Source organism: Coregonus clupeaformis, chromosome 7 (assembly GCF_020615455.1).
Source record: "Coregonus clupeaformis isolate EN_2021a chromosome 7, ASM2061545v1, whole genome shotgun sequence".
Taxonomy (NCBI): domain Eukaryota; kingdom Metazoa; phylum Chordata; class Actinopteri; order Salmoniformes; family Salmonidae; genus Coregonus; species Coregonus clupeaformis.
This window is the reverse complement of record NC_059198.1, coordinates 58,329,709-58,354,739: the sequence shown is the minus strand read 5'-3', so window position 1 is coordinate 58,354,739 and position 25,031 is coordinate 58,329,709. Positions and strand designations below refer to the sequence as shown.

The following is a 25,031-nucleotide window of genomic DNA, read 5'->3' as shown; positions in this document are numbered from 1 at the left end:
TTATTTGGGGCACTGAGTTTACCCACAGAAAAACCTTTTGCAAACCAGGGCATAGAGAATCATAAAAAAGACAGAGAAATACATTAAATACTTTATTTAATGAAGTAACAAAAGTTCTCTCATAGACAAAATAATTGTATTTAATGTATTAACATCACATAAATTAAATGAACAGTAGCATCTATACATTCATCATGTTGCTTAGCCCTGAAAGTTTGGTGTCACACTTTGAGTAAGTTGGATGGGAAGAAAACACCAAGTCCATTCTTTCCTTATCTTTTTTATAAAACACACAGAAAAGTAAGACATTCTCAATATACAAAAAAAAAGTTGTTCATCTGTAAATATGCTAAAATAAAGCTATTTTTCTTTCAATATTGTGTTTCAACATCATGCCATTATGGCATCTACTGTATATAGAATACACAAAATAACAGAATGAGGAATGAAATAGATGGTCCATTTATATCTGCTTACATTCTGAAGTTGATCTCTTTACTGATCTAGAGATGACTGCGATTACCACTGTATGTACACATTTTGCCCAACACAGTGTGCCCCTGGGTTGTATCCACTAGGAACCAAATGGAAGCAAACAGGCCCGAAAAAAAACTGTTAAAAAACATTTTCAACAGTTTGCACAAATTAATACACTCCTGACATATAACTTCAAAAGGCCTCTTGCATCATGATCTGTAGTTTCTCCAGGTCAGCAGATTCAGGCACTGTAAATCTCTTGCTGAAATACTGAATTTCTATCTTCCCCGACTGCGTTGCTAGTGATATTCCTGAATATGTGTTCTGCTTTGCAGGGTCACCAAAAACAGCCATGGCTGTTACCCTGAGGAGAAAGAAACAGAAAGATGAATCATGCATCATAAAATGTATTATTGATGTGAGAATAAAAAACACCTGCCCCCAATCACTAACTGGGTAATACATCACTTATATTCCATCCAGTTAAATCCAGTTCTCTGCATTCTGCTCTTCATTAGTTATGCAGTAGTTATACAAATGACACCTGCACAGAACCCTCCACATGCTTTCATTTTGTCTTGGGCCATCGTCTGACAAACATTGAAATACATCATTCAATAATTTTGTAATTGTGAGTTTTTTAAAGAAGAGTCATTCATAATTACCTGTCAGCATCAATCTTTTCAGTGATTACAGGCTCAAAGTCTTTCTCCAGCAGGTCCCATATGTGAAGGCAGGAGGCAGCATCCAGAACACAGAAGACTGTTGGCCTGGTCTTGGCCCACTGTACTGACACCACCGGCTGCCCTGCTGTACTGCTGGTCCACTCCATCAGAGGCTGCTCACTCAGCACTGTGTGTAGTCTGACACTGCCATCCCCACAGCCCACCTGGAACACAGAGAAACACACACAGTTCATACGTAAAACATTCACATACACACAAACATGCACAAACGCACACAACAATGAAAACCCCCTTGTCCGGAGCAGAGAAGCACACACACACACATCTAATAGTAGTGATCTATATGATCTAAAACAGTCTAATCTGTGACTGTGTACACACACACACACACACACACACACACAAGCATGTAAACTATTCATACATTGCACTCAGATACATGAATCTCAACAGTACTGATCTCACCAGGAAAATGGGTTCTCCGAAGGGAGAAAAGTTGATGGAGGTGACATCAACAGGTCTGAATCCAACCACCTGAGGCCGGTAGAACTTTGGAGGAGCCTTTAACCCGTGACTGGTCCCATGGTTCACAAGACCCTATGAACAACACACATTGACCAATACATACCATACGACACAGTGTGACTTCTGTTTATTCTGTCCACATGATCCTGGACATACTGGATGGATGCGTCTCAAATGGCACACTATTCCCTATACAGTGCACTACTTTTAACAAGCATTTGAGACGCATCCACTATGTTGGGCATATCCAGGATGTCTAAAAACGCAAACAGTGAAACAGAGAGAGAAGATGATTCATTGATTTGATACTGCTCACCATATTTGTGCCAATGAAAAAATGGTTGGAATCAGAGGGCAGAAATTTTAACAGCAGCGTCTGTAACAGTGTTGTTTTCTTAGCGCCTCGTTTTGAAGACCTGGTGAGAGAGAGAGAGAGAGAGACAGACGGAAATAAATACCCAGTCGTATCAGTAGGTCACGAGATTCCAGGCAAAAAAACCACACACGACACCAGCTGCACGTTAACAGATACCTATTTAAACACTGAATCACGTCAGTCTAGTCAGCCGACAACAACAACAACTGTCCGTACGACATGTAAAACAAGCTTGTTGTGTTCCGCGGGGCACACATTGTGGGTATTTTTGGCCCGCTGACTGGCAGTGATGAATTAAATATCTATCCATCTCACCTCTCGCTGGTGGTAAGGACTGTGGAACTGTGGAGCAGTTTCACTTTGCCCCCAGGCCGGAGCCCTGCAAGAGAAACAGCCAGGGTCAATTGAGTGGGAGAAAAAATAAACATTGAAAGTAATGGAGGAAACATGTTAAACGTGACTGACTCACCGAGGTCTGTGTGCGACCCGGCATCGTTGGCTTTAGGGAGCTCCAGTACCACCTGTGGGACAGAGATGGTAACAACAGCATTGCAGAAAAACACACTACACTTTAATAATGATCAGTCAGTGCCGTCAGTAAACAGACCAAACCCATAATTCAAGATTACCAGTTATTCAGTTAGTGTATAAGCAGTTATAGTGGTGATGCAAAAACATGGGACGGTGTTGTAGCATACTAGATAGACACTTACCCATAGATTCAGAACCCCATTTTCATCAAGAGAAGCCAACTGGAATGACAATCCTGATGACTCTTAAGTTTGAAATTAAAGGAAGACTTTAGCTCACCATAAAAAATGCTACTATAATTGTGTGTTTTTCATAGATGATGTCCCAATTATATTTTCTTACTCCCAAAGTGTGCACTTGTTTACTTACATTTACATTTACATTTACGTCATTTAGCAGACGCTCTTATCCAGAGCGACTTACTTCCCTTCACTGATTTAAAAGAAAATTACTGGTATATAAAATATGGTGAAAACTCCAACTAGCCCATGCCTGCACCAATCCAAGGCTTTTAGACTTGTGGAAAGTAGTAAACGAGTGCACAATTCAGGAAAAAGGAGATATCATTGGGACGCACACAATGTCTAGTCGGAGTACCTTCATCAGAAGCCAAAAGGGGAAGCTCTGGCCTCAGGCCCTCAGCCACGGTGGCAGGGACGGCCTCCACAGAGCTCACTGATGACATGTGGCCCGACGCTACCAGCACGGCATCTGATGACAGGGTGACAGAGGTGATGACATTAACAGACATCATCAACCTACTCAAAAACAGGAGACGACACTCCTGGAATCTAGGAGTTGAAAAGCATCTCTTTCAGTTCAAGAAGATATTCTTAGAGTACATATGAAAGTGCAGATGAAGTATTTTCATATGAGCGTTAGCCAAGTCAAAATGGCTGCCTTGATGTATATATTACATACAATACAATAAGAAACAGAAAGAGATGAGTTGTCCCGGAGCTGAAAAAAAATCCTTAACTTTTCTTAAAAGCATGAAACTTGGTAAACTTGAACAGTTTGGGGAGCTGAACATTTTAAAAAATGGAGCCAGAGGAAAAATCCTTTGATTGCTGACCTGTGGAGAAGGTTGGGTTGCGGAGAGTCCAGTCATTCTCCCCTATCCTTAAAGTGTAGTGGGCACTGGCGTGCTCCCTCAGGTCCCACAAGACTACAGAACCCACGGACGTGCCCGCAAACACCAGCGTGGCTTTCCCAGGGCTGAAACAGCAGCAGTGCACCTGAAGAGTAAAATCAGTGAGTTGCAGTCTTGTTTCTCAGATTTTCCAGAAATCCTGGTTGCGGTTTCCTGCTTATTCTTCCAACCGGGATTTCTGGAAAACCTGGGAATTTTGGGAAAGTTACCAGAATTTTGAAACCACATCTAAAACTAGGCTCTGAGTTGCAGTGGTTTTGTGGCACCTCGGACTCGTAGACAAGAATCTTCTGTGGGCGGGAGGGCTCCCAGATGTTCCAGATACAGATGATGGACTTGCTGTCGAGGCGCACGGCGCTGGGCTTGGCCGAGGGGCTGTGCACGGACAGCATGGTCTGCCTCTGCACCTGGGAGAATTTAACCAGGCTGATCTGACGACCTGCAAGTAGGGACAACAACAGAACCGAGACAAGCTAGCTCATATACAAACATGGCAAAAATAGCATTGGTTGTTATGGGTGCTGCCTTTGGGAACACGGGCCAGACCTTCAGTTCAGGACAGTGGCAAGACACAAGTTGTTGATTGAAAATGCATGGCATGAGCTAATTAGGGACTGTTCTGCACTGCAATGACAGCAAGGTGAATGGCTCAACACAAAGTAAGGACTTTATTATTATTGGGCTTTAAGTGTGAGGTAACTTGCCACATAGAAATGGAAGCTTGGTATTGAGCTGTAAACACCCGTCGCTGAAAGAGAGAGTGTCTGCTTGAGTCCTCAGCTTCTTCAGTGATTGCTTCTCAGCCCTACCCTCTTCCAACAGTACCGCAACCACCTATTAACACCAAAACAGAGAGCACAAAGCACTAGTAACGGCAAGAAGAGGGAGTATCTGCAGTATGGCGACGACAAAATGGTTACTTTGATTCTACGAAAAATTTACTATCATAGGCTATACCTGTGAGGCTGAGCGCAGAAATGTTGCTAGGCGCTGTGAATCGATGCTCAGTTTGGTCACAGATTCATCAGACGTATCGTGGGAAAGGTTGGGACCTGTTGCAACGTGGGAAAAAAGCACATTCCAAATGGCAGCACATTCCCTATATAGTGCACTACTTGCTCTGGTCAACCGTAGTGCCCTATAAAGGGAGTAGGGTACTATTTGGGATATAGTCATAGATTTGATAGAATACAGATCACAGTACATGTTTCCTCACCTCCACAGCCTACGTTCCTCTCCGCAGGATGCTGTGTCCACTTCTCGCTCATCTCGATGTCCTCTGTTTGAATGTCTCGATCAGTATTGTCCTCGTTGCACTGGACATAAGCCTGGAAAGTGAGGATGCATTGGGTTTATCACATTTATATGAATAAAAAGACAAGCAAGCTTACTGTCACAATGATGTCATTAATCATCAGACCAGGGTTCAGATACTATTTGAAATCTTTCAAATACTTTTAGCGTTTGCGGTAGCCTGTCTGGAGTACCAGACGGGTGGCGTTTGTACTATTTGCGACTATTCTATTGGTTCCTTTGCACCAGTCAAGCTCAATTAAGCCCAAATAAAGTATTTGAAATTATTTCGAATAGTATTTGTACCCAGATCTGTTAAGCATAAGCATAGGCAAACCTGTTTAGTGTTTGTTGTTCCAAAGTTTTTGATGTACATGTCATATTCATTGACAGGGGGCAGATCCAGGAGGGAGAAGGTGATGGAGAAGTCCAGGTCGATCAGGCGAAGCAGCTCTGTACTGCGTTTCCTGGGTTGGGCCCATATGACATACACAGAGTAGGAGATATTATAGAGCAGGTTTAGGGAAGGAAACAGCAGCTATCTCACTCTCCAACCAAGGTGCATGAATTGAGGAGCAAACTGAAGTGAAGAGGAAATTCAGCAACTCTTGGAGGACAGTGGAAGTTGATAAAAGTGCTTCTTTAACAATAAAGAACAAATATAGCTGCGAGCAGCAATGAACAGGGTTCACAGGATGACAGAAAGAACTCGAGATCAGTTGGATAACAAAGCAAGCACTCCATCCTGTGGGAAATATCTTCCTTTATGTGCAATCAGTGAAAGCATTACCATGTTTATCTCTCAATACCACAAGGATGACACAAGTGAAGTTTAGTCTAGTGCTGTACAGTAGGTTGGTAATCTTTCAATGCAGCAGGTAGTCATTCTTAAAGTCATTACTTCATGTATTGAGTTTATATACCAATTCTGGGGTCAATTTGACTAATGGTTTAAGTTAAGATTTGTGAAATAGTTTTTCAGCGTTAGTGTTTTGATATATTGCAGTCATCTTTGAATTCTGGGCCTTTATTTTGTCTAAATCTGTTTGTGTAAATGGTTTAAATCTCAGTTGTTACACTCAACATTACCATTACAAAATACTGCAATACACTCTCACAGTTGTAATACACTGACTGCGCAAGCACCAGGACTTCCGGTTTCTAATTTTCCCGAATAAAATATCCACTTTTCACTACGTTCAGACCAACAATATGTGATTATACAGATATACTAATCACGATATTTCACATTGTTTGTCTGCATAATTTAAATCGAACATTAATTTGCATGAAACAAAGTCCACTTGATCAATAGTTATTGCACTAGTATCCTATGGTGCCACTGGTGCCAATTACATCTATAGTGCAACTAACTGGTCTGGTGCAGCCATCTAAGGATGCAGTGGCTTTATGTTCACACAGTTTCTAAGGACATATACATAAGATTTACATACCACATATTTCATGCCCCCTTGTCTATCTGTTCAGTTCTTATTGCCCTGGTGTGACATAGTGCCATCTAGCGGTGTGCCGTGGCCGACATTGAATGCAGCAACTAATCATTCTCTAATTCATTAGAGGCTAATTCATTGAGTCTATATACCAAATCTGGAGTCAATCTGACTTATGGTTTATGAGGAGAAGATGAATGCAGATGATTTTGAGCATTAGTGTTACATATGCAAAGAATGAGTTGTTAATAGTTTCCTTGTTTTTTTTAAATATCAATAACAAATCCAGTGTGGTTCATCTTATGGATATATCCATGATAGCGGTGACAAGTTTCAAGTTGATAGGCCATTGTGGAGTTCGATATCTGTGGTTTAAATGGACACCTAAGATTTTTGATATAACTCAGCCATCTTTTCACCAATCCCTTAGCTTAATATCAAAACATTCTCGCAACCCCACCATGTAAAAAAAAGGCCAATGTTTACTTTTTTAATTGGGACTCTGACAGTCTATTACAAATCAGTCTGACAGTACTTTTTAATCTGAAGGGAGTATGGTTTGAAGTGACTGAAATGCATCAGAAAGGTATTGGGATGTTCAGAAGATCATTAAGCAATAATTTTGTATGATATTCTGTGTTATTGATGATGTTATTTCCCCCCCCAGTCTGATTAAGTGCCTGGTCTTGTCCACTCTGTTCTAATGAGCCCTGCTCGGCTTGAGGGAAACAGAAGACAAGATACATACATATTCCTGAGAATCTTTCAGTGATGGGGTCATAATATTTTGTAGCTTAAACCGTTCAAATGATTGAGCAACATTTGTAGGAAGAAAACAGAAACCGCAACTATTTTTTATTTGATTTCCGATGTTCTCTCACAACCAAATTTTCAAATCAGGCAACCCCACATGGGGTCGTGACCAATGTTCCCTCTAATATTTTCTGCACTGAGCAAATTTCAGGTCTGCTGAGCGCAAACTTGAACCTTGTGAAATTTCTGTGCAACTTCTGGCGTTTACTGTGAACACTGAGGTGGTACCCGCTTTAATTTACTGTTTTAACAGTGGCCAATCAGGCTACTGTGGCTATTTGATCATAATTTACATTTACATTTTACATTTTAGTCATTTAGCAGACGCTCTTATCCAGAGCGACTTACAGTTAGTGAATACATTTTTTTTTTTATACTGGCCCCCCGTGGGAATCGAACCCACAACCCTGGCGTTGCAAACGCCATGCTCTATCAACTGAGCTACATCCCTGCCGGCCATTCCCTCCCCTACCCTGGATGACGCTGGGCCAATTGTGCGCCGCCCATGAGTCTTCCGGTCGCGGCCGGCTGCGACAGAGCCTGGATAATGTAGGCCTACCAGAGTGGCCTACCATAAAAAACAATGGAGAAAATGCATCACATAACATTTTAACATGGAAATAGCAGTTCTATCATTCAGCCTACAGTATCAGCCAATACTGTGTGGTGTTCAATGTAGGCCTACATTCCATGAGACTTTTGAAAAAAAACATGCAGGGCTTGACATTAACCTGTTTATCCACTTGTCCTTCAGACAAGGAGGTGACTGTACGTTTTGTTGTGTTGTTTGATGCAGGAAACCACTTTACAAAATAATATTCATTATTATTCCCATACCATTATTACAGAGAATCAGACAAATTATGCTACCCTCTGCCTATTGGCTACTTAGCTTATTCAAGCCTGTCTCAAAATACAACACTGCCCCTTTAAGACATAAAGAAAATGCTCTTTACCTGACTTGCTTTTCAAAGATGGCTAGATGTACACTACCAGTCAAAAGTTTAAACACACCTACTCATTCAAGGGTTTATCTTTATTTTTTAAAAAATTTTACATTGTAGAATAATAGTGAAGACATCAAAACTATGAAATAACACATATGGAATCATGTAGTAACCAAAAAAGTGTTAAACAAATCAAAATATATTTTATATTTGAGATTCTTCAAATAGCCACCCTTTGCCTTAATGAAAGCTTTGCACACTCTTGGCATTCTCTCATATATTTGAGTTATTTGACCATGTCAAGGGGGGGAAAAAATCGACGAATTCAGAGAATAACAATAGGTTTCACAGCTTCGCTGTGAACCCCTAATAACAATAAAAAAGCACTATTGTAAACTTCCACTGTCCTCCAAGCGTTGCTGAATTTACTCTTCACTTCAGTTGACTCACAGGCTCTAAATCTGTCAATTTTAACTGCATTTCCCTCTCTTTAAATACTGCTCACACTCACAGTTAGTTCCAGTAGACTTACTTCTGTTTGCTGGCAACCTTTTTGCTGACCTCACGATGCTTCGCAGCAACAAAGTCCATGAACCTCCCGTGCTGTGAACCTTTACTTTGAAGCGTTTCAGAATCTATGGCCAAGAAATGTTTTCGTTATTCAAACAGTCTTTGTAAAATGAGTCCTAAAAGACAGTCCTAAATAATAAACATGTCTTTATTGTTCATACCAGAGTTGTATCAACCAAACAGGCTGAAACGGGGAGGGACCTACCAGAATGATCCAATAAGAAACAATTGTTTTCGTTTTCCATTGCAAAACGTTTCGCTACGGTATGCACTCTTGAATACGACCTAGTAGTGTTGAGCATTGACTATACCTCTTGACCTTTTGGGTCTGTCGTCCTCCTCTGTGCTTAGCCTGGGCTGGGCAGAGCCCACTCTCTCGTTCTCCTCATCCATGGCTCTCTGAATGGCCTCGATCTCCTCCCTCCTCTGTGAACTCATTTCCTCCCGCTCTTCTCTCTCTTCATGGCTGTGTGTCTGCTTTTCATCCTCTCCCTCGCTCTCATCCACATCCTCAAAATCCTCCTGATAATCCTTTGGAGATAAAAAAAACAGTTTTAAGTTGCTCTTATAATGGTGTAGTAACAATGTAATTACATTAGTAACAACAACAGTACTTTAGTAATTGAAAGTAATGGAGGTGCTATTTTTTTTGCTATCTCAATGCTGCTTGTCAGTGCTTGAACACATTTAATCACTCACCATTTTCTGGAAAAGCAATCCATTTAGAGCATGTGTGATATATAATGAAACAAAAGAAAAAAACTGAAATACAAATTAGTTACTAAGAAAATTCACAGTCTATAGGCTTTGACTCTTCTCACCTCAAAGTCTTCTTCATAGTCCTGAGCTTCATCATAGCCATGGTTCTCAGCCGGAGCCTCCTCGATTTCCACCTACAGATGCAGTTCATTTCAGATGCAATTCATTTCAGATGGCAGTTTATTTCAGATGGCAGTTTATTTCAGATGCAGTTCATTTCAGTCAATAGCTTGTATTTCCCATATGTAACTTCATGTGAGACCTGGGTGCGTTCAATTTGGTTCAACGTTTGCTACGGTGCGTGGCGGTTTGTACTTAATGACACATTTACCCAAAACAGTGCTCACCGTTCGTCCTTTCAGGTACGTTTGCTCTCTTTTGGTAGGTGTGGCCTGATCAATATGGGTATGACCATTTGAAATCATAAAACTCGTGCAGCACACCATACACAATCACCCTCTGAGCCACCATAATCGTGCCGTGCTTCCGTTGAATTAAACGTTGAACACCGTTCAGTCGTACTGAACGCACCCCTATTAGTTAAATACATAGACAAATATACAGAGCATTTACAGAAATAGTAAATCCATGTGAATGTTACCATGCAACAACCAGAAGCATTCAGTGCATTCTGAAAGTATTCAGACCCCTTGACTTTTTCCACATTTTGTTACGTTACAGCCTTATTCTAAAATGTATTAAATTATTTTTTCCCCTCATCAATCTACACACAACACCCCATAATGACAAAGTGAAAACAGGTTTTTAGAAATATTTGCAAATGTATTAAAAATTAAAAACAGAAATACCTTATTTAAATAAGTATTCAGACCCTTTGCTATGAGACTAAATTGAGCTCAGGTGCACCCTGATTCCATTGATCATCCTTGAGATGTTTCTACAACTTGATTGGAGTCTACCTGTGGAAATTCAATTGATTGGACATGATTTGGAAAGGCACACACCTGTCTATATAAGGTCTCACAGTTGAAAGTGCATGTCAGCGCAAAAACCAAGCCATGAGGTCAAAGGAATTGTCCGTAGAGCTCCGAGACAGGATTGTGTTGAGGCACAGAACTGGGGAAGGGTACCAAAAAATGCCTGCAGCATTGAAGGTCCCCAAGAACACAGTGGCCTCCATCATTCTTAAACGGAACAAGTTTGGAACCACCAAGACTCTTCCTAGAGCTGGCCGCCAGGCCAAACTGAGCAATCGGGGGACAAGTGCCTTTGTCAGGGAGGTGACCAAGAACCCGATGGTCACTCTGACAGAGCTCCAGAGTTCCTCTGTGGAGATGGGAGAACCTTACAGAAGGACAACCATCTCTGCAGCACTCCACCAATCAGGCCTTTATGGTAGAGTGACCAGACGGAAGCCACTCCTCAGTAAAAGGAACATGACAGCCCGCTTGAAGTTTGCCAAAAGGCACCTAAAGGACTCAGACCATGAGAAACAAGATTCTCTGGTCTGATGAAACAAGATTGAACTCTTTAGCCTGAATGCCAAGTGTCACGCCTGGAGGAAACCTGCCACCATCCCTATGGTGAAGCATGGTGGTGGCAGCATCATGCTGTGGGGATGTTTTTCAGCGGCAGGGACTGGGAGACTAGTCAAGATCTAGGGAAAGATGAACGGAGCAAAGTACAGAGAGATCCTTGATGAAAACCTGCTCCAGAGCGCTCAGGACCTCAGACTGTGGCGAAGGTTCACATTCCAACAGGACAACGACTCTAAGCACACAGCCAAGACAATGCAGGAATGGCTTCGGAACAAGTCTCTGAATGTCCTTGAGTGGCCCAGCCAGAGCCCGGACTTGAACCCGATCGAACATCTCTGGAGACCTGAAAATAGCTGTGCAGCAACGCTCCCCATCCAACATGACAGAGCTTGAGAATGGGAGAAACTCCCCAAATACAGTTGTGCCAAGCTTGTAGCGTCATATCCAAGAAGACTTGGTTGTAATCACTGCCAAAGGTGCTTCAACAAAGTACTGAGTAAAGGGTCTGAATACTTATGTAAATGTGATATTTCGAAAAACCTGTTTTTGCTTTGTCATTATGGGGTATTGTGTTTAGGTTGATGAGGGGGAAAAATATATTTAATCCATTTTAGAATAAGGCTGTAACGTAACAAAATGTGGAAACAGTCAAGGGGTCAGAATACTTTGTATGTGAAGGCAAGCAAAGCAATGAAGCCATCAACAAAAGGTGCCACTGCAAACATTTGCCATTAATGGAAGAGAAATATCAGAACAGAATGGAGAATACTGTGGGGCCATGTGAACATAAGCAAGCTTTTAAAGTTAAATAGGTACTCACACACCAAATGCGTATCAGCCAATGCAAAGCGGTGATTTATATGCATGTGACACTAAATTGTAGCTGGTCCCATCAGACACATTAGCCCTATGTTAACCTCAACAGGTGGTACTGATTATATCCTGGCAGAACTTCTTCAGCCTATGAAAAGATCTTAGACTTTATATCCACCAACCAATGGCATTTCTTAAAATAGGTCAACCCTGGCCACTAGAGGGATATTTTAAACCCACAAATTCAAGGTTTACTTGTTCTGTTGGTCTGTAACAAAATGTTGTGTGCCAATATTGCACGGATGTATCCTTGACTAGGCTACTAGCTACTACTAATGTTAAACAAAATGTTCACATTTTCATGGCACATACTGCTAAAGCGGTTGACTTGCAATCGATTGTGCATTTAACTGTGGGGGTCGAATTGAGCCCCCCTCGCAGCAAGCGTTTTTGTTGAGGAAAGAAACTGTCCACTGCCGGTCCTTGATGCTCGATTGAAAACGCATGTGACAAAGTGGATGATTATAAAAATGCATATAAAACATTGTAGGCTTAGATTTAGGTGTACAGGTCCATGTAATATAGCCTATGCAATATGAATATTAGGCAATAATAGTGTTTTACATTTTTTACATTTTTACATTTTAGTCATTTAGTAGACACTCTTATCCAGAGCGACTTACAGTTAGTGAGTGCATATATATATATATATATATATATATATATATATATTTATTTTCATACTGGCCCCCCGTTTTGTGTGCAAGGCTGAATAAAGAGGTAGCTCTTTATTGAATTCATTCATAATCTTCATTTTCAAGCTGTTGGTGTCCCTTTTCAACACAATAACAGCGCTTGACTTGGGCAGGAGCTCACCAGAACTGTGCACCAGCACCTCAAATGTTCTACTGCTTGAGTTCCTGCTCCTCTTATAAAATATTAGCTCAAAAGTATTGTACAGTTCATGCACCTAAATATGAACAGTACCGGCACCCAAAATGAGTAGCGGGCGCGGCACATATTTTAGTCCAAGTCAAGCACTGCACACTAACACAATACATGTCAACCAACAGGGGGGGGAAAACTAATGTGCGATTCAAACCCTTGGCACAATCTGCGACAATTACGTGGTAGGCACTTTACACAGAAAGTAATTTGACCAGTGAGTCAAATACAGAGTTGCTTTGATTATCAGAACATGCTGTTGGACTTAGGTATGTTAACGACACTTCCATCCATGAACAAGTGTTGGAACACGTCCAACTACTTCAACAATTTTAATTGGCTGATGCACTTGTGCCAGGATACAATCAGCACCACCTGTTGAAGTTAGCATAGGGCTAACTTTTAACATGCTATCTGATGGGACCAGCTACAATTTAGCATTCGGTCACATGCAAGTAAATCAATGCTTTTCATTGGCTGATACGCATTTTGTGCGTGAGAACCCATTGAACTTTAAATGCTTGCTTATGTTTGCAAGTATGGCCCCTGTATATCTATAGACAAGGCTTGTCCAGTTATCTGATGTTAGATGCACTGAAACATACAAAATGCCTCAGTCAATTTTGATCGTCCCCAATTCAAAATGCAATGCTCTTGGTCTGAATTGGGTGTGTATTAAGCAGCTATGGTCCAAAACAAATAACCATGCTCTATTCTCATGCTAGCAGAGGTATTGACGGTAGACAGATATGGCCATGAGAAAAACCCCATCATGAAAAGAAGTCTTACGGGCTCCTCTGTGTCACTTAATTGTTTCTGACTAGACCTCCACGCTGACTCAGATCGCATCACTACTTCCTGGCTCACACAGGAAAAAAGAGCCATGAAAACACATATACTTTATATGAGGAGCATATATTGAAAAGGGTGAGGGACTGTTTATCACTTGCTGTTTTTTCCATATTCCCTTTTCCTATATTATTATATTCCTTTTTAATGATGTAAAGTGTATTGTAAAACGCACTTTGAATAAACTCTTGACTTGACTTTGCAGTGGTACAAACCTTAGTTTTAACAGGCTCTGTCTTTTCCTTGTGAACTCTGAGGTCTGAGGATGATGATTTCTTGGTGCTGGTCCGTTCTGTGGGATCCCTCTCAGGACCTGCTTCTTCTCTGTGCCTCCTCTCTCGATGTTTATCCCTCTTTCCCTCCCTCTCTCTGTCCGACCCCTTCCGTTCCCTGTGCACTCGCTCACGATCCACTTCTCTGGATTCACCGTCATGTCTCCGACTTTCACCTGTATCCTGTAACAAAAATATACCCCAGGATGTGAGCCAGGGTGTAGGGTGAAGTTGCCCCTGGATTCTGATCTTACATTTACATCTTGGATCAGTTTTACATTTTCCCCACTAATGGTTAAGATTAGAATTGGGGGAGGGGATGCTGATCCTAGAACTGTACCTAGGGGAAACTTCACCCTTGAGTATGAGCCAGCGGAACCAGTCAGACCATTGTGGTGTTGTTGCCTTATATTTAATTTAGGGAATAAAGAACATATGTTTGGACAATATCGAAGACGCTTACGTGTTGTGCTCTCTCTTTGTGTCTCCTTTCTCTCTCCTCCTTTTCTTTTCTATGTTGCTCCCTGTATTCTGAAATCAAACTAAACATTTAATGACATACTATGATTAGTGAGTAAGATGTTGACATATTTTTCACCTGGATAACTTTACCTCTGTCCTCCTTTTGTCCTGAATGCTCTCTGTCCGGGTGTCTTTCTTTTCTTTCCTTGTCTTTCTGCTTCTCCTGCGATCTGTCCTTGTAGCGTTCACTCTCTTTCAGATACTCCCTCTCCTTATGTCTATCTCTCTTCTCACGATCATGCTCTCTATCCCTGTCTCTCCCTCCCTCCCCCCTCTCCTCATTTCTCTTTCTAGCTCTGTCAGACCATCGCTCCCTGTCCCTCTCACCTGTTTCTCTCTCCTTGTCCTTCTCCTTCTCCTTATCCCTGTCGCTCTTCCTCAGCTCATCTCTTTCCCTCTCCGTATCCCTTTCTCTGGCCTTTACCCTCTCCCTATCCCTGTTTTCTTTTTCTTCTCTATCATGTATTTTGTCCCGACTGCCTCTGTCCCCATCCCTGTGCTTAACATTCTCTGTGCCTTTAACCCTATCTTGCTCTCTGCTCCTTTCTTTGTCTCTCGCCTCCTTTTCGCCCGTCCTGTCTCTCGAGCCGTCTTTCCTTCTGTCTTGATGTCTATCCTTGTCTATATCTCTGGGTTTTGTTCTCTCTCGGGTACCATCTCGCTCTCTGTTCTTCTCTCTCTCCCTTCTGGCCTCCCTCTCTGGGTCTCTGTGGCGTCGCTCTACTGACTCCCCCATCCTGTGTCTTCTCTCATCATCTCTCCTCCTGCTAGAGTCTTCATCATGTCCTCCACCCTGACAATAAGACACATTATTCATTGCACTTAATACAATCAGGACAAGCTTATCATTAAAAAAAAAAGTGCTACCCTTATCACGTGACTGAACGTACCCTTATGTGCCTCCTAAGGTCATCTGATTTCCATGTATCTTCCTTTGTTATTTTCTAAATAATAGACAAGGAATACATCATTATTCTCACTGACAATACGCACAGCAATAACCAAGACTGACTTTGCTGCAAAGAACATTGGTGAATAGCTAACTTTAGCTAGCTAGTTATCAACTAGTTTGATAACCAGTCAACTAACTAGTCTTACTTGCAGATTGTCTGCTAGCAATATAGCTAGCTATATAACGTTACTAAGTTAGTTAGATAGATAGCTAAAGCTGGTTATTCCTGGCTGGAATAACTAACGTTGGCGTTAGCTTTCTAGCAAGCTACTACTGTAACGGTGAGATGTGGCTAGTTAGCTAAATTAGCTAGTCTAACGTTACCTATCTCTACATTTGCACGCATATATGTGTACAATTGTTGCGTATTTAGTCACCATTTTACCTTATCGGTAGGCATGTTATGGCCCGTCTCTTCCTCATGAAATATTCAACTTATATCAGAAATAAAGCTTCCGAATTTGTGTTGACATTATTCAGCCCCTTGACACCAGATTTCGATTGCGCAAGCGCACTTGACTGAAACTAAGGTAAGTGCGTCATGTTCTCTTGACAACAGGATTTTCAATCGATCCAAGAGCAATCTCTATACGCAAAGAACGAATCACCATGGATACACAGTCCATATTTATTAATAGCAGATACATCTATTTATCATGGCAAGTCCAGACCCTACTCTAGAATTACTCAGTGGTGGAAAAAGTACCCAATTGTCATACTTGAGTAAAAGTAAAGATACCATAATAGAAAATGACTCAAGTAAAAGTGAAAGTCACCCAGTAAAATACTACTTGAGTAAAAGTCTAAAAGTATTTGGTTTTAAATATACTTAAGTATCAAAACAAAAAGTACGAATCATTTCAAATTCCTTATATTAAGCAAACCAGACGGCACGATTTTCTTGTTTTTTAAGGCACGACTTTCTTGTTTTTTAAATTTACGGATAGCCAGGGGCACACTCCAACACTAAGACATAATTGACAAACAAAGCATTTGTGTTTAGTCAGTCTGCCAGATCAGATGCAGTAGGGATGACCAGGGATTTTGTCTTTAAGTACGTGAATTAGACAATTTTCCTGTCCTGCTAAGCATTCAAAATGTAACAAGTACTTTTGGGTGTCCGGGAAATTTACATTATTTTCTTAAGGAATGTAGTGGAGTAAAAGTTGTGAAAAATATAAATAGTAAAGTAAAGTATAGATACCCCAAAAAACTACTTAAGTAGTACTTTCAAGTATTGAACACACAGCGGTAAAAATCCCCTCAAGATAAAAACATAATATTCAATATCAGTAAGTTAGACTAAATATTAGCACTTCATATATTCAAGGGTAATAACATTCAATCTGGATAATAACACAAAACAAATTATAAGGCTAGAGAAATGTATCGACAAATATTACAACAACATGCAACACCCAAACATGACGGAAGATAAACGAGGAGAATCAATCTCCAAGAGAAAGCGTGACTCGTCGACTGATACAGATGATTTTTGCTTTTCACCACTGGGACTGGTAAGTGTGGAAAGCGACCTGTTGAAGTCGATAAATGACAAACTGGCCAACTAGAGTTGGTCAGTAATTATGTAAATGAGTTGAAGGCGAGTCTTGAAATGAGTGACGGAAAAGCTGCGATAATGGAGAAAGATACAAAAAAACTAAAAGAGAAAGTCACTAAGATAGAAACCGACATTAAGGAACTTAAAAAGGAGAACAACTTTCTAAGAGAAGCCTTACTAGACATGCAAACTAGATCGATGAGAGAAAATCTAGTATTTAAGGGTATCCAGGAAAAAGAGGGAGAGGTAACCGAGACTACTGTGAATGACTTCTTTCTAACAGCGCTTCAAATCCCACTCGAGGCTGTCGATAAAATCCAACTCGAACGTCTACACCGTTTCGGACAAAGAGGACAGAGATATGAGCATCCAATCGTTGCCAAATTTGCTTTTTTAAAGGATAAAGTAATGGTTAAAAGCCTAGGTAAAAAACTTGCTGGCACCAAAATAGGAATGAATGATCAGTTCCCGAGGGAGATTGCAGAACGGCGCAAAGTTCTGTACCCAAACTTCAAGGAAAATAGATTAAAAGGGAAGCATGTTGCTCTCATTGTCGATAAACTGTATATTGACAACCAAATGTACCGTGACACAAAGACTACTCCATGGCTATTCTGAAAGTTCTAATAGAGGAGTCGAATAATGGAGCACCCAATACTAGCCATGGTAGGGATTGTAATAATAAAGAACATTTATAGTATGTATAGTATTTTATAAAAGGATAAAACGGTATTACAAGAAAAGATAACAAGCAAAATAATACATCTTCAAATACAACTAATTAGAACACATGTACTCAATCAACATAGTGGAGATAAAAACATAGCAAACAGAAGACATAGAAGGCACAGTATGTGTGGATTAATTGTGATGGAAGGTGTGGTGAGTGTTTTTGTGTTTGAATAAGTGTGGAGTTAAGTGAGTGAGAAAGGAAATGGTTGCATATCCCAGAACCAACGTGTGTCTGTGAGCAGGGGTGAGAGTGAGAGCTTTCAATTGTGTGCAGAAAATGACATTTTAAAATATAGGATACATCTAATCTATTTTTTTATTGTCCTATCATGATGGAACGATCCCCAACCCTATATCCTAGACACCCACCTGAGTGACCCATACACCAAAGAGAAGTCCCCATCTATTTTATGGACCTGCTGTGAGTTGCCTATATGCAGCCTAAACAGAAAAATAAATGCGGTCAGAGACCTACTTGAGCAGCACCGCCCCCTCTTGATTCTGAGCCTGCCTGGCAGGGTTGGTCCTACATAGCCAGAGCCCCCTGATGGGAGAGCATAATATACAAGGAAATTCTCAAAGCTGCTAATGAGAACCTTGACGACCTTATACCTAGCCGATGGGGATTCCGGTGGGGTACCCCCACCCAGGTAGTGGCAGTGCTGGCAACACTGGCTGCAGTAACCCATGGGGACGGGGTCACACTCTGACAATCAGAGAGGGGGCTTATTATTGTGGCCCAAGTGGAACAAAATAATCAATGGTCTGACTGCACGGAGATGCTTGGGAAAAATGGTTACAACGGGGTACCAGAGTGTTTGTGTCTCAGGTGAAGAGGGTGGATCTGATCTCCATCACCTAGAACTTGACATAGATTAAATAGATTAATCAAATCTCACATTGTTGTCAATTTTTGCTCAATCTTGCATGCTTTCTCAAACAGCTGTAACTGTATATGCATTCATAAATCAGGTCCTTTCTTGAGTTGGGCTCTGGGATGTAACAACCGTTGAGCATCTGATCTTATGGTTGATTGTGGAGGAAAGGGGTTGAGTGTGTTAGAGTATGTAAGTGTATGTTTATCCCACATCTGTTGCAAGGGTGTAAGGATGTTAGGGAGAATATAGGATGAACCACAATAATTGTTTGCTAAAATAATAATTGCTTGTCAAAAATGTAATGTAATACAATGGCAATCCGGGTTATAGGTTAAAATCCTACCCATGAACTGCCAACATTATTACGCATATTAATCGATAATGATGGAAAATAAGATATGCAAAATATTTGAATGGATATATATTTTTAAATAGCTATATACAGTGGGGAGAACAAGTATTTGATACACTGCCGATTTTGCAGGTTTTCCTACTTACAAAGCATGTAGAGGTCTGTAATTTTTATCATAGGTACACTTCAACTGTGAGACGGAATCTAAAACAAAAATCCAGAAAATCACATTGAACGATTTTTAAGTAATTAATTTGCATTTTATTGCATGACATAAGTATTTGATCACCTACCAACCAGTAAGAATTCCGGCTCTCACAGACCTGTTAGTTTTTCTTTAAGAACCCTCCTGTTCTCCACTCATTACCTGTATTAACTGCACCTGTTTGAACTCGTTACCTGTATAAAAGACCTGTCCACACACTCAATCAAACAGACTCCAACCTCTCCACAATGGCCAAGACCAGAGAGCTGTGTAAGGACATCAGGGATAAAATTGTAGACCTGCACAAGGCTGGGATGGGCTACAGGACAATAGGCAAGCAGCTTGGTGAGAAGGCAACAACTGTTGGCGCAATTATTAGAAAATGGAAGAAGTTCAAGATGACGGTCAATCACCCTCGGTCTGGGGCTCCATGCAAGATCTCACCTCGTGGGGCATCAATGATCATGAGGAAGGTGAGGGATCAGCCCAGAACTACACGGCAGGACCTGGTCAATGACCTGAAGAGAGCTGGGACCACAGTCTCAAAGAAAACCATTAGTAACACACTACGCCGTCATGGATTAAAATCCTGCAGCGCACGCAAGGTCCCCCTGCTCAAGCCAGCGCATGTCCAGGCCCGTCTGAAGTTTGCCAATGACCATCTGGATGATCCAGAGGAGGAATGGGAGAAGGTCATGTGGTCTGATGAGACAAAAATAGAGCTTTTTGGTCTAAACTCCACTCGCTGTGTTTGGAGGAAGAAGAAGGATGGGTACAACCCCAAGAACACCATCCCAACCGTGAAGCATGGAGGTGGAAACATCATTCTTTGGGGATGCTTTTCTGCAAAGGGGACAGGACGACTGCACCGTATTGAGAGGAGGATGGATGGGGCCATGTATCGCGAGATCTTGGCCAACAACCTCCTTCCCTCAGTAAGAGCATTGAAGATCGGCAATATATAAAATATTTGTTCTCCCCACTGTATATATACTGTATATATTGAGGTGAGAGCATTGGAAATGCAGTTTTCGATGGATGGGTCCTGGCCTCTCGGGGGCTTAGGGATTCGGGGGGACTGGGGTGGTATGCTGATCACTGGGATGACGGCCCAACTTGGGATGGGGAGGGGCTTTAGCGGGGGAATTAGTGGAGAACAATTGGAGGGTTACTTAGTAGCAATGCAAATATCATGGTACAGCTATATGGACAGTCAATCGCTATGGTCTTTTTTATTGGTAAATTCACAAACATATATAATGATAAATAGATTTGAAACTTGTATCCAATGATGGTATGTGGTGAAATAAGTGTAGCCAGTTATAATTGTAATGGCTTAGCAGATAATAACAAAAGAAGAACAATATTTACATGGCTCCAAGAGAAGGAATATAATATCTATTGTTTACAGTAAACTCATTCAACAATTCTAGATGAAGTTGCGTGGGAAAAGGAATGGGGGGGGGGGCGAAATATACTTCTCCCATGGGCAAAGAAACTCAAAAGGGGTGATGATATTAATTAACAGTAATTTCGATCCGAATGTGCAAATTGTCCAAACAGATACGCAAGGTAGATGGATTATTTTAAATATGTTATTGGACCATAAACAGATATGGCTCATTAACCTTTACGGACCAAATAATGATGATCCACACTTCTTTGACAATATATATAATAAATTATCAACTCTGCAAGCAATTCAAGACTCTATTATTATGGTGGGAGATTATGATACCATTTTAAATAGCTCAATGGACCGTAAACGAAATCACACTACAAACAATCACCCTCATGCTCTTAAGGAAATCGTGAATGTCATGGATATATTAGAACTAGTAGATATATGAAGGCTTAAATATCCTGATCTAGTGAGATATAAATGGCGGAGACTCAATCAAGCTAGTCGTCTTGACTTCTTTCTTATGTCATTCTCGTTGGCACTAAAGGTTTTAAAAGTGTTGATAGGGGACAGAATAAGGTTGGACCATCATATAATTGGCATATACATTACTCTTACTGAATTTCCGCGTGGGCGAGGATATTGGAAATGTAATCAAAGCCTATTGGATGATAACTTGTTTTTAACTACGACAGAGGAATTTATAACTGTTTTTTTTCGACATAACATAGGTACAGCAAATCCCCTACTGTATGGGACACCTTTAAATGTGCCTTTAGAGGCCATGCAATTCAGTACTCATCTCGAAAACAAAAGCAATTTAGGTCAAAAGAGTCCACACTAACAAAGGCAATAGAAGGTCTAACAGAACAGATAGATAGCAATAAAAACTGTAACATAGAGGCTCAGAATAAATTAGAGGAAAAACTAAAAGAAATTGAGAAACTTATTCAAGAAAGATCAAGGGTAATATATTATAAAAATAAAGCAAACTGGATGGAATATGGGGAAAAATGCACAAAATTATTTTTTAATCTTCAACATAGGAATGCTACCAAAAATAATTTATTGAAACTGGTTACAAATGATGGAGTCACCCATGATTCACCTAATTATATTTTGAAGGAGGAAACAAAGTACTTTAAGCATATGTTTTCATTTCAGTCACCTCCATCTCCTCAAACTGAAGCAAATTGTAGAGATTTTTTTTCTATTGATAATGTAAAATTAACTGCCATACAGAAACACTCATGTGAAGGTGAAATTACAGAGGAGGAACTTCTGGATGCAATTAAATACTTTAAGTCCAGGAAAACTCCAGGGTTGGATGGCATACCAGTCAAGGTATACCAAACCTTTTTTGAAATACTCAGAGGACCGTTATTAGCATGTTTTAACCACTCCTATGTAAATGGTAGATTATCAGACACTCAAGAAGAAGGTCTGATTTCATTATTACTAAAACAGGATACAAGTGGAAAATATTAAGATACAGTCCATTAAAAAAATTGGAGGCCCCTTACACTTCAGTGTTGTGTTGCAAAAATTCTAGCAAAATGTATAGCGCATAGAATTAAAAAGGTATTGTTGGACATTATTCATTCTAATCAGACAGGTTTTTTACATGGGTGATACATTGGAGATAATATAAGGCAAGTACTGGAAACAATAGAACACCATGAAAAATCTGGGAAACCAGGCCTACTATTCATAGCAGACTTCGAAAAAGGCATTTGATAAAGTACGACTGGGGTTTATATATAAATGCCTGGAGCATTTCAATTTTGGACAATCTCTTATAAATTGGGTTAAAATCATGTATAGTAACCCTAGGTGTAAAATAGTAAATAATGGCTATTTCTCAGAAAGTTTTAAACTGTCAAGAGGAGTGAAACAAGGTTGTCCACTATCGGCGTATCTATTTATTATTGCCATCGAGATGTTAGCTATTAAAATCAGATCCAACAATAATATCAAGGGATTAGAAATCCAGGGTTTAGAAACAAAGGTGTCATTGTACGCTGATGATTCATGTTTTCTTTTAAATCCACAACTTGAATCCCTCCACAGCCTCATAGAGGATCTAGATACATTTTCTAACCTCTCTGGATTACAACCAAATTATGATAAATGTACTATATTACGTATTGGATCACAAAAAAATGAAAATTTTACATTACCATGTAGTTTACCAATAAAATGGTCTGATGGTGATGTGGATATACTTGGAATACATATCCCAAATGAAATAAATGATCTCACTCCAATACATTTTAATAGAAAGTTAGCAAAAATTGATAAGATCTTGCTACCATGGAAAGGTAAATACCTGTCAATTTGTGGAAAAATCACCCTGATTAACTCTTTAGTATTATCCCAGTTTACCTATTTGCTTATGGTCTTGCCTACGCCTAGCGAACAGTTTTTTAAATTATATGAGAAAAAAATATTCAATTTTATTTGGAACGGCAAGCCAGACAGAATTAAACGGGCCTATTTATATAATGAATATGAATTCGGGGGACAGAAATTATTAAATATTAAAGCATTAGACCTATCACTAAAAGCTTCAGTCATACAAAAGTTATACTTAAATCCGAACGTGGTTCTCTAGAAATTAGTAAGATTGTCTCACCCAATGATCAAGAATGGCCTTTTTCCCTTTATTCAGATTACAACCTCTCACTTTAAGTTATTTGAAAAGGAAATCATCTCCCAAATATCATTATTTCTTAAACAAGCCATAGAAAGTTGGTTGCAATTTCAATTTAATCCTCCAGAAACGACAGAACAAATAATGCAACAAATATTGTGGTTAAACTCAAATATACTAATTGATAAAAACAACTTTTTTTTTGGACAAAATGTTTATAAAAGGTATAATCTTCGTAAATGATATCATCGGTAGGACTGGTGGAGTTATGTCGCACATGCAGCTAACAAAAACATATGGAAATGTCTGCTCTACCCAAAATTACAACCAAATAATTGCAGCCTTACCGCAAAAATGGAAGAGGAAAGTGGAAGGGGGAGAAAGTAAGGAACTTGTCTGTCGGCCTTGCATTAAAGAACATAATTGGTTAAGGAAAACTGTGATAAATAAAAAAGTATATCAGTTTCATTTAAGGACCAAAGGATTGACAGCCGTCTTATATAGATTGCAAAATAGTTGGGAAGAGATTTTTGACGTACCGATCCCATGGCATAGTGTTTATGAACTGATACGCAAAACGACACCGGATTCAAAACTTAGAATCTTTCAATTTAAATTATTATATAAAATTCTTGCTACCAATAGAATGTTATTTATATGGGGGATCCATCTTCCCAGCTCTGCAGATTTTGCTGCGAAGAGACAGAATCATTAGATCATTTGTTTTGGTTCTGTCCATTTGTAGCTTGTTTTTGGACACAGGTCCAGGAATGGCTAAAGGATTGCAATATTTACTTGGAGCTAACCCTGCAGATAGCATTACTGGGTGATCTGAAAAGTCATAGTCAATCGATCAATAATATAATACTTTTAGCAAAAATGTTTATTTTCAATTTACGATCTGTAGAAACAATGAGAATAGAAAGGTTCAGAACAACATCACAGTACAGTTGAAAAATATATGGCAAATAGAAATCCAATATGGATGGTGTTAAGAGATAGATGGGAGGTGTTGAATGGAGCTGAAGGATGGGACTAATAACAACAACTAACAACAACAAGATAACTAATGTAAAGCATACTGTGTCCATAATAAGTATATAGGTTATAGGTTGAGAGCTTTTGTGAAAGAGCACAGTTAGAAAAATATGGCATATAGAAGCAAACCAGATGGACATCATGAAAATGATCGGCGGAAGTTCAGGAGTAAAAACAAACAAAATATAATTATTGTACAATTTGACTGTGTCCATAAAATGTATATAGTATGAATGGGCTGGAAGTAGAGGCCTAAGCGTTGTTGTTCACTAGTTTACTCCAATTGGGGAAGGGGTGGTGGGGTTGGAAAGTAAGTGGCGCAGTGGTCTAAGGCACTGCATCGCAGTGCTAGCTGTGCCACTAGAGATCTTGGTTCGAATCAAGGCTCTGTCATAGCTGGCCGCGACCGGGAGACCCATGGGGCGGCGCACAATTGGCCCAGCGTCGTCCAGTGTAGGGGAGGGAATGGCCGGCAGGGATGTAGCTCAGTTGGTAGAGCATGGCATTTGCAACGCCAGGGTTGTGGGTTCGATTACAGTATGAAAAAATGTATGCACTAACTGTAAGTCGCTCTGGATAAGAGCGTCTGCTAAATGACTAAAATGTAAATGTAATGAAGGGAAATATAATTTTTAAAAGGATATGTATGTATATATGTATGCATGTATGTATATATATGTGTGTATGAGTATGTATATGTGTATGTATATATATACATATGTGTGTGTGTATATATATATATTGTGATGTCACGAGAGGCTGTGTCCTGGAGGGACG

The 25,031-nt window shown here is 40.1% G+C and overlaps 1 protein-coding gene across 6 annotated transcripts; it reads right to left on the bottom strand.

The window, feature by feature from the left end:
• Positions 1 to 79: 79 nt before the first annotated feature.
• On the bottom strand, positions 80 to 15,937 carry dync2i1 (dynein 2 intermediate chain 1). Of its 6 annotated transcripts, XM_041881069.1 has the most exons (24): positions 15,819 to 15,937; positions 15,372 to 15,425; positions 14,572 to 15,274; positions 14,423 to 14,490; positions 13,903 to 14,142; positions 13,628 to 13,696; positions 9,644 to 9,715; positions 9,522 to 9,527; positions 9,134 to 9,353; positions 8,785 to 8,887; positions 5,379 to 5,508; positions 4,965 to 5,076; positions 4,706 to 4,800; positions 4,453 to 4,582; positions 4,015 to 4,187; positions 3,671 to 3,833; positions 3,193 to 3,306; positions 2,778 to 2,839; positions 2,534 to 2,585; positions 2,380 to 2,443; positions 2,005 to 2,104; positions 1,629 to 1,760; positions 1,143 to 1,366; positions 80 to 841 (listed from the first exon to the last, which is right to left on the bottom strand). In XM_041881069.1, the coding sequence occupies exons 1-24, from the start codon at positions 15,831 to 15,833 to the stop codon at positions 670 to 672; spliced, it is 3,273 nt and encodes a 1,090-aa protein (XP_041737003.1). In that variant the 5' UTR covers positions 15,834 to 15,937; the 3' UTR covers positions 80 to 669. The 6 variants fall into 6 exon arrangements, with proteins under 6 accessions (XP_041737003.1, XP_041737005.1, XP_041737006.1 ...); XM_041881071.1 differs by lacking the exon at positions 9,522 to 9,527; XM_041881072.1 differs by lacking the exon at positions 13,628 to 13,696.
• Positions 15,938 to 25,031: the final 9,094 nt, after the last annotated feature.